At 29.5% G+C, this 9,623-nt stretch overlaps 2 protein-coding genes across 2 annotated transcripts in view; one reads left to right on the top strand and one right to left on the bottom strand.

Annotated features, from left to right (window-relative positions):
• The window catches only part of LOC105626833 (protein fem-1 homolog A), a 13,057-nt gene extending 12,915 nt beyond the window's left edge, over nucleotides 1-142 (bottom strand). The window contains exon 1 of the mRNA XM_012208126.1: nucleotides 118-142. Within this exon, the coding sequence (XP_012063516.1) occupies nucleotides 118-142 (25 nt within the window). The remainder of the gene's footprint in view (nucleotides 1-117) is intronic.
• A 3,349-nt stretch (nucleotides 143-3,491) lies between these two features.
• On the top strand, nucleotides 3,492-8,668 carry LOC105626709 (sulfotransferase family cytosolic 1B member 1-like). Its single transcript, XM_012208007.1, has 6 exons — nucleotides 3,492-3,666; nucleotides 4,273-4,369; nucleotides 4,712-4,868; nucleotides 4,938-5,058; nucleotides 7,723-7,817; nucleotides 7,890-8,668. The coding sequence occupies exons 1-6, from the start codon at nucleotides 3,492-3,494 to the stop codon at nucleotides 8,202-8,204; spliced, it is 960 nt and encodes a 319-aa protein (XP_012063397.1). The 3' UTR covers nucleotides 8,205-8,668.
• The last annotated feature ends 955 nt before the right edge of the window (nucleotides 8,669-9,623 follow it).

The raw sequence follows: 9,623 nt of genomic DNA, 5'->3' as shown, positions 1-9,623 counted from the left end.
ATCATAAACAAGGTATCATCATTTGTACATTACTACTATATTTAATATTAATTATATTTTTTTTTATGTGTTCCGTCTCTTTCACAACGTCTTTGAACAGATATGTTACAACTATACATTCATTAGCATTATAGGTAGTCATGGTTCTTCGAAGAAACAGTTCCCGTACGATCACAGAAATGAAGCGTGATAAGAGAAGTCGGATTCGGATTGATGACCGCGCGTGGGTGCATCGTAAAATTAGTTCTCAAATTCATAAAATAAATTTTTTTTTATTATAATTTTGTCGTATATCCTCTGATGTTAATCAATATTTATTTTTGCAATAAAATTTCAATAAAACTTTAAAATTGAAAAAACTTTAAACTTTAAACTTTGAAATTTTTTCCACCATTATTACGTTATTATTATAGTGATTCTACTTGTCGAATTTATTTATTGCATTAGTGACACTAGTATATTTTTTTGCTGACTAGATCAATTCAAGATTTTATTTCCAACTTGAAAATTAATCGAAATTGGAGTCAAAAATCCATCGAAATCAATAGAAATCAATAGAAATTTCGAAAACTTTTGACTTTTTATTTTCGACATCTTTTTGAAACGACGTCTTTTCGAGAAATTATTTCTGACTGGGACTTAAGCATCTGTAGCGGAATACCCTGCTGCGCTATACCGCAATAGTAACTTTTTTTCGTACACGGGAATTAAAAATCGGCAACAAGATGCCTCTGACTTTTACATTTGTAATAAAATCAAATATACAAGTTTGAACTTTGCAGAAATTTTGAAAAGATGATATACGAATTACGTTCACTCCAGCCTAGTGACAAGCCATTCAATTGTAGAGATTGAAATTGAGATTGCATTCACTACGATAAAATTTGAATTTCACACGTACGTACGTTTATTCTACAAAATTCTAAAGAGAGAAAAGTTTGATGCCACTAGAGAACAGAATTCTCTTAAACATTAATCTAACCTTTGACAAATGTTAAACGCTATCAACATTACGCTAGGGTCAGGTCTGTAAACGCTAATACAAGGAATAGCATCCTTGACGAAAATAAAGAAGTTTTGTAAACATTTGTTTAACCTTTACATGAACGTTTGCGGAAGTTCGTTGAGAGTTTAAAAACGGTCTAGAGTATTCATAAAGCGAAAATTGCAACGTTGGAAGGCATTCTCTGACGAAAATAAGAAGTTTCATAAACATTTGTTTAACGTTTACATGAGCGTTTGCAGGAATTTGTTTGAGAATTTAACGGCCAGTAGAGTATTCGTAAAACAGAAATTGCAACGCTGCAGCGCTTGGAAGGCATACTCTGAAAATAAAAAGTTTCATGAATGTTTGACGTTCAATTCAAGTATTAAATCTGCTAAACTCAGACATTTTATCAAAAAAAAAAGATACAAAATATTTCACTGAAAAGTCTCGTACTGCGCCTTTTATCCTATTCGATATGGTTTTTTAAATGTGAGAAATTGAATTTCTCTGTGTCCCTAGTGGCGATGTTGCATACTGCTTAAAAATGAGATATGTAGAAGCTATTTGCATTCTCCTAAACGGAGAAAAAACGCTTGTGTTATGAGTTGAAGAAACCATTTTTTGAGCGTTAAGTCGTATGTGTAAATGCCTTACAAAACGTTTACTAAGACTCAATAATTCGCACATGAAACAGCATTTGAAACAGCATTTGTTAAACGGAAGAAAAATGCTTGTCTCACAGTATTGAGAAAAGCGTTTGCTAAATGTTTGAAAAGTCTGACAGTGAACTCTCTGCACGATGCATCAGCATTTACTGAACATCTTTGTCTGAACATTTAAAGTGTTGCTTTAGCATTACAAAACTTTCATGAAACGATATATACTGTATTCATAAGCGTTCTGAAAGTGTTTCAAACTCAATGGTGTTCTATAAGCGTTTTTATAAAGTTTGAAAATGTATAAACTTTTAAAAAATTGTCATCGAACGATTGTCAACGTTTTATAAAGTTCCAGATTTTCGCCTGAAGTTGATAGCGCGCAATTGTGACGTAATGATCGTGTTAGTGCTATCTGCAGCTCCGTGAACAATTTGTAACGCTAAATAGCGCGAATAACGTCTCTCTCCGAACACATCCATGATACATAAACATCAACAATAATAAGATACAAACGTACGATAACGTACACAAACGATAAAATATCTAAAGTTCAGGATTCGTGAAAATAGCACTATTCTAAAATCGTAAGAAGTATTTATTAAAATATAACTTTGATTTGTAGCACACATACGAATTGTCACTGAATATTGAGTATTGTAAAAAATCATAAAATATGTACATTAATATTCTTGAGGCTTCGATGGGTGCTTTCTATATAAATATGTATATATTATTTATTATTTAACAAGGAAACGCACGAAATGTTCCTTTCTAATTTTAATAAGCTTTTAACATGTATTCTAAATCATAATAAAGAATATTAATTTTAATTTAATTTTTTTATACGTATCCACTTTTAGGGAGAAACATTCCTTTGAAAAAATCTATTCTTTTCTTTTGAAAAGAATATCATCGAAACTAAAAAGAAAATTATAATGAATGTTGAATGATTTCAAGAGTACTCTATTTTAATTTTAAATATACTAAAAGCTGGATCATAAAAATTGGAAGCGGTACTTCTGTATGTTTTTTTTTCCCGGGTATTGACAACATTCTTGCAATGTTAAAAGCGCAATTAACTGAATGCTAAAATTTTATTTTCAATTTTGCAAACTACACTTCATCTAAATCTAAAATGCCTTGTAAAAATTAGATTATTTATGAACCGAAAGATACAAAAATATCTTAACGTATCTTACTCTGCGCTTATAATATTTTCTTAATTATTTCAAAAAACAAATTAAAATATGATGAAATCATACACAAAAGATTTAAGTAAAAAAAAGAATGTATAAACCATAAATAAAGAGAATATACAAATATATTTTAAAATTAAAGGGCTATAAGTAAAAAAGATGGTTTTTTAATTGCTCATAATTAACATCTAGCTTTGACTCATAATTCCCTTCGATTAAAAAATTTGTTTTTTTATTCATTGAGTCTAAATATATAAACATATTCGCTATTATTTGTGATCGTGAGCTTTACTATTAAATGCACGCGATAAAAATTGATCATTTTATTTACATGGCAAATATGAAAGTATGAAAGTTATGGAAAACAGGGAAAAGGAATAAAACCGGTAAAAAGTGTCCCAGTCGGCAGTAGGTCATCGGGAAGTACATTCATTTCTCTGCAAGTCGTATGTGCAACAGCATCTGAGTGCGTAAAGTCTATACTTGAAATCTGCGTTAAATTCGCGTATATTAATATCCGCACGATATAAACAGTAAGGAATAAGTGAGAGTCAAATATAGAATTGTCAAAGCAAATTTTTAAATCATTTATTTTTATTAAATTGTTTTTTTTTTGCAGTGGATAAAAGATCGATCGTGTTTTCAACTATGGATGACGAGACAGCGGATAAATTAGACGAGATATTTGGAATGAAGCCGAGTGTTGTAAAGGTGCAACCCAGTTATTGCTTGTTACCGCCAAAAATTATCTTTTATGCGCAGAAAATACGTGACATGCCGGTATATGAGGATGACATCTGGATGATCTCGTTTCCTCGAACTGGTAAATATTTTAGTAACACAATTCAGTAAATAATTCCAAATAAATTTTACAGTAAGATAATAAAAAAAGAAACAAACAGGTTTTTATATTCGAAATGAAAAAAATTCCACGTAATTAGAGTGACTTTTGATCAAACCCTGATTAATCAATTGTTATACTCAATTGATTATTCTTTTTGTTAATGCAGATAGATTTACTAATTTTTTTACTGTATTTTAACATATGAAAAAATTGGATTAGAAACGATGAATTATGGATCAGAAATTTTACCGTAAGCGAGTTGAATTATTTCTACCAAAAGTTTAATTTTTCTTGGTTCAACTCTCTTCATCTTTTTTTAGTTTCAAGAATTAGAAAAGGATGAAGTACAAGTTAAACCAAAATGAAAGTTAATCTATTGATAGAAACGAGAGTTATAATCGCCGATTGAGTAAATCCAAGCAAGTATTATCACTAATCTCCAATCAGTAAATGCTTTTAAAATATCCTTTTAACACATTTATTAAAAATATAAAATAAATATTAAAAATATTTTTTTAAATGTTGCCTGATGATTGATTCTCTTTTCTCAAATGTTACTTCTTAATATGTACAATTGATTTTCAGGAAGTAACTGGGCACAGGAAATGACATGGTGCATCGGACATGACTTTGATTATGAAGAAGCCCGTACACTCATATTAAAACGGAGTCCTGTACTCGAGTAAGTAGATTCACGAGTCGAATCATTATTTTGTAAAATTGCAAGAGAAATTACACTATCCAGGTAGAGCAAACAGATATTATCATCATTTTGATATTAAAATATTGTCATAATTAAATTAAGTGTTATTTTAATGTCAAAGTGACGATAACAATAAATAACATTAACAATTGCTATCTGGATGCTCTTTGGATGCATTCCGAATTACGCATGAAGCGCATGATGCATCATTTGTTCTTGTTGCTTACTAAATAATAAAGAAGGATAAAATAATACATCATACACTTCATGCGTAACTCGGAATATACCCTTTATTATTCTCCAAATGTCTTCCCTCATCAGGAGTTCGGTTATCATGATCAATGGGAAGTATGATGAATGGTTTAAAGCTCTGGGTGACTCTGTCGAAAATGTAGCAAAGATGCCAAGGCCGCGATACATTAAAACTCATCTACCTTGGGATTTATTACCGCGGCAGCTCCACGAGAAGAAGCCAAAGGTAATGATGCAACGTACATATGAAAAGTCATGATTATTTTCGTCTTTGTATTGATTTCTTTTTTTGCAGATAATATATATCACGAGAAATCCAAAAGACGTTTGCGTCAGTTATTATTATTATTGCAAAACATTCCACGGTTTGAATGGAAGCTTCGATGATTTCGCAGAATTGATGCTACGTGATAATGGTACGTTGAATGATACATCATTGATTCACAACATATGTTCGTCACAATTTTTAGAAGAATTTATAATTTTGAAAGAATTTTAATAAGCTCTCCAGGAATACTTACTTTTTAAAAATATGTATATGTTTTCAATAATTAGATATCTTAAATTTTCGTTGTAATAATTTTGGATTATGTCTATTCAATCTAGTTCCAAATCCAGACAGCATAATATTTATAAAATATTTATAAAACATTTGTATACATTTATAAAACTTATTTTAAATATTATGATAAATATTTTTGTGGTCTTGCGCAAATCATAAAAATTTATTATAAATATTATAAAATATTTATTATAAATATTGTAATAAATGGTATGAAAATACTTAATAAAACATTACAGTAAAATCCAAGTAAAAAATATTTATTAGAAATATTTAGATTTATTATAAATGTTACATGTAAAAAAATATTTATATTGGGAGTACAAATTAGTTCGGTCCGTTTCCCTAAAGATGGCTCCAGCTATGAATTCATAGTGACAGCTTTGACGGTTCCAGAGAGGTTAAACATCTGCTAATAATATTCAGTTTATATCGCTTTGAGTTTTATACAAAAACCTTGATTTTTATTGTGTTGAAATGTCGAATTTTAACCAAGCAGCATTTGCGGGAGATTTTAATTTTTTGCTTTAATTAGAAGAAAAGTGCGGCTGAAGCCCGTCGAATGCTTGTGTGAATGAAGTTTGTGGTGACTGCTCCAACTGATAAATCATGTAGGGAATGGTTTCGACGTTTCAAGGATGGAGATTTCAGCGTTGAAAACAAGCCTCGTTCTGGACAGCCAAAAAAATTCGAAGACAAAGAATTAGAGGCATTGAAAAAGATCAGAGTCAAATGCAAGAGCTTGCAGAATCATTAGGGGTTATTCAACAAGCCGTTTCTGTACGACTGAAAGCCATGGGAATGATTCAAAAACAAGGAAATTGAGTGCCTATGAACTGAAATCGAGAGACGTTGAAAGGCGATTTTTCACTTGCGAACAGTTGATTCAAAGACAACAGAGAAAAGGTTTTTTGCATCGGATTGTGACTGGAGACGAGAAGTGGATATTTTACAACAATTCCAAGAAGAAAAAATACTACGCTAAGCCCGATCAATCGTTACCATCAACCTCAACATCAACACCACGAACATTCATGGTTCGAAGATCATGCTCTGTATCTAATGGGACCAAAAAGATCTTGTTTACTATGAGCTGCTGAAACCTGGCGATTCCATTACAGGCAATCGGTATCGGCTACAATTGATTCGTTTGAGCCGTGCATTGCAAGAAAAACGGCCGGAATACGAGCAAAAACACGATAAAGTTATTTTTCTTCATGACAACGCTCGGCCTCATGTCGCTAAAGTCGTAAAAAAATATTTGGAAACGCTCAAATGGGATGTTTTACTGCACTCGCCGTATTCTCCGGACATTGCTCCTTCTGATTACTGATTGTTCCGAAGGATGCAGCATGATTTGGCAAGTCACCGGTTCACTTCTTTCGCAGAAATCGAAAATTGGCTCCAAAATTGGATCGCCTCCAAAGACGAGTCATTTTTTCGAGATGGAATTCGAAAATTGCCTGAGAGATGGGAAAAAGTAGTAGGTAGCGATGGACAATACTTTAATTGATCTGTTCATTTTGTTTTGAAATAAATGCATTTTTGAACGGACCGAACTAATTTGTACTCCCAATATAATATTTTTAAAAAAAATGAATACTCGAGAAAAAATTGTTATATAAATGGATATTTTATATATAATTATATATAATTGTATATAAACTATGTCAATTTTTATATAGTTATATTATTTTATATAGTTATATTATTTTATATAATTTATTTTATATAATCATATATGTATATAAAATGTTTTATGTATTAGGTTAGGGAAGAAGTTCCTTTACACATACACAAGTTAATAAAAGGACTTTTCTCCATCAATATCTTCATTAAAAATAATGAAAATTTAAATTTAAGAAAAGAGTTTTAAAGCTTGAAATTTTTACTTTTAAATAGTTACTATGGATTACAATGTTTTTTGAATTTATGTGAGTTTTGTAATTTTTACATTTTTTTGTAATATAGAAAACTACAAAAATTTTTTTTCACTTTGTAGTGTGTCTAAAAAAAATTTGAGTAAATTTTCGACTATCTATCGTGAAAACATGAAGCTTTCCCTATAAAATCATTTTTTTTAAATGTTCCTACGATTTTTTGTTTTTGAATTACTCGCGGATTAAGTAAATAGGAACATTCTAACTTTATTGCTTGTAACTCTATTAAAATTATTCATATCATAATTAAAATTACAAATTCTTAAAGATAAAACGTTGCTCTATCAAATTGTGTAAAAACCAAATTTTTTTTTTTAAATAGAACCTATGGATTGCTAAAAAAAATCTTTTTATCAACTTGTAAAAGGACTTTTTCTCTTACCTATAATATAATTATAGTTAGATATAATTATATATAATTATATATATTTATATATAATTATATATAAAATATTTTTCCCCATGTAATAAACATTTATCACAAATATTCTGTCTGAGAAATGACGCTAAAATATCAAAATTAACATCGAAATTAGAGTTCAATGTTCAATGTTCAGAAATAAAATATATTTGTTTAGTGCCATTCTCTCCGTTTTGGGATCACATTCTGCCTTTCTGGAAGTCGAGAAATCAAGCTAACATATTATTTTTCACGTATGAAGAAATGAAACGGGTAAAACAATTAATTTTGGAATAAATCTTCGTTTGATTTCTCTTGTTGTGAATTATACGTTATACTTTGCAGGATCAGGTGGCAGCGATTAACAAGACAGCAAAATTTTTAGGCAAAAACGTGACGGACGAGCAAGTTGCTGGATTATGCGAACATCTGAAATTTTCTAAAATGGCAGCGAATCCTTCGGTGAACATACAATTGCTACTAGACAAAGAGGAGACAAAAACCGATCCGAATTTCAAATTTATCAGGAAGGGTGAAATCGGCGATTGGATGAATTACATGTCAAAGGACCTCGCTCGACGATTCAACAAATGGATGGAGGAACATTTACGCGGGACAGGCTTAAAATTGGATATAGATGTTAAATCAGACGAAGATTAAGGAGCTTCGTGTTCTTCACATAAAACAGCCATGATTATTGTTTTAGATTTACATTACAATTACGCATAATTATTACATTACAATTTACTTATTGTGAGCATTTATCCGATTTACCATATCTAATAAGAGCAATTATGTAAAAGCACATCGCTAAATAAAATCACCATTCTCGGGAAAAAATGTTATATATATGGACATATTTTACATATTTATAATTATATATAATTGTACAATATATACAATATTTAAAAAAAAATTGAAAAGAATTTAAAAGAAATTGAGAAGAAAAAAAAAGAGCACTAGGAGTCAGGTGCAGAAGAAAATAATACATCTATAAAACGTAAAACTTCTTTATTCTACTAAGTGCGTTTATATGTTTCGGCTGACTTTTGAGTCTTCCTCAGAGACAACACAAACTATGTAATATATATAATATATATAAACTGTGAATAAAAATTATCCTGTCATGGTGAGCACTCCTACATCGAGAATTTAAATCCCAAAGTTAAACCCAAAAAGAATGAAAGAAAAAGAAAATAAATAAAAATAAGGAATTATTGTAATATATCATAATGTTGTAGTAGTAAGGCATAAATATCGCAGAAATATCATTGTGATAAATTTTTTGCAGACATTTATTATTGTAGCGATATTTATACTAATAATATTACTGCAATATTAGTACAGTACAGAGAAATATTATCGCAATATTGCAAAATATTAGCATAGAAATATTGCTTAATATTATTGCTTAATATTATACAGTATTATTACAAAAATATCGCAAAAATATTATTGCAATGAATTTGCCGCGGACATTTAATATTGCAGCGATATTATACAATATTACTGACAATATTATTTACCATGCAATATTACAGCAAATTTATAATATTGCTGCAAGATTACTATAATATTACATGTCATGTGGGACATAAGCAATATATTGAGTTAACATCATCAATTCAAGTCCCAGCAAACGAGAATGGATTGAAATGAATTGAAATGGATTCAGATTTTCAGAAATATTGATTCACGAATGTTAGAATGAATACTTTTCAATCTTGAATGCATTTTTATTCGTTTATAAGAATTGCATGAAGCATATCTGCCTTTCAATATAAAAATAATATTAGCTTTTTTTATGCATACAACACAAATTGTGAATACTTCAATTCAAAATTTTGAATATAATTAATATTAATATTTTGAATATAATTTTGAATTCAATTAAATTAAAAAAAAAGTATTCGCTATTTAAAATATTTTCGGATAAAAAAAAATTTCAATCCATTTTCTCGTTTGCTGGGGTGTTTTATGTCCTTATCTTAAAAGAAAAATTTTATTTTTTATTGAATTTAAAGTATTCTTTATAGAAATTTTACCAAATAATGAACAAATAAAACAGATGTCTTATTA

Source organism: Atta cephalotes (genome assembly GCF_000143395.1).
Source record: "Atta cephalotes unplaced genomic scaffold scaffold00006, whole genome shotgun sequence".
NCBI lineage: Eukaryota > Metazoa > Arthropoda > Insecta > Hymenoptera > Formicidae > Atta > Atta cephalotes.
Note: the sequence above shows the minus strand (reverse complement) of the source record. Positions and strands in the feature narration are given on the sequence as shown.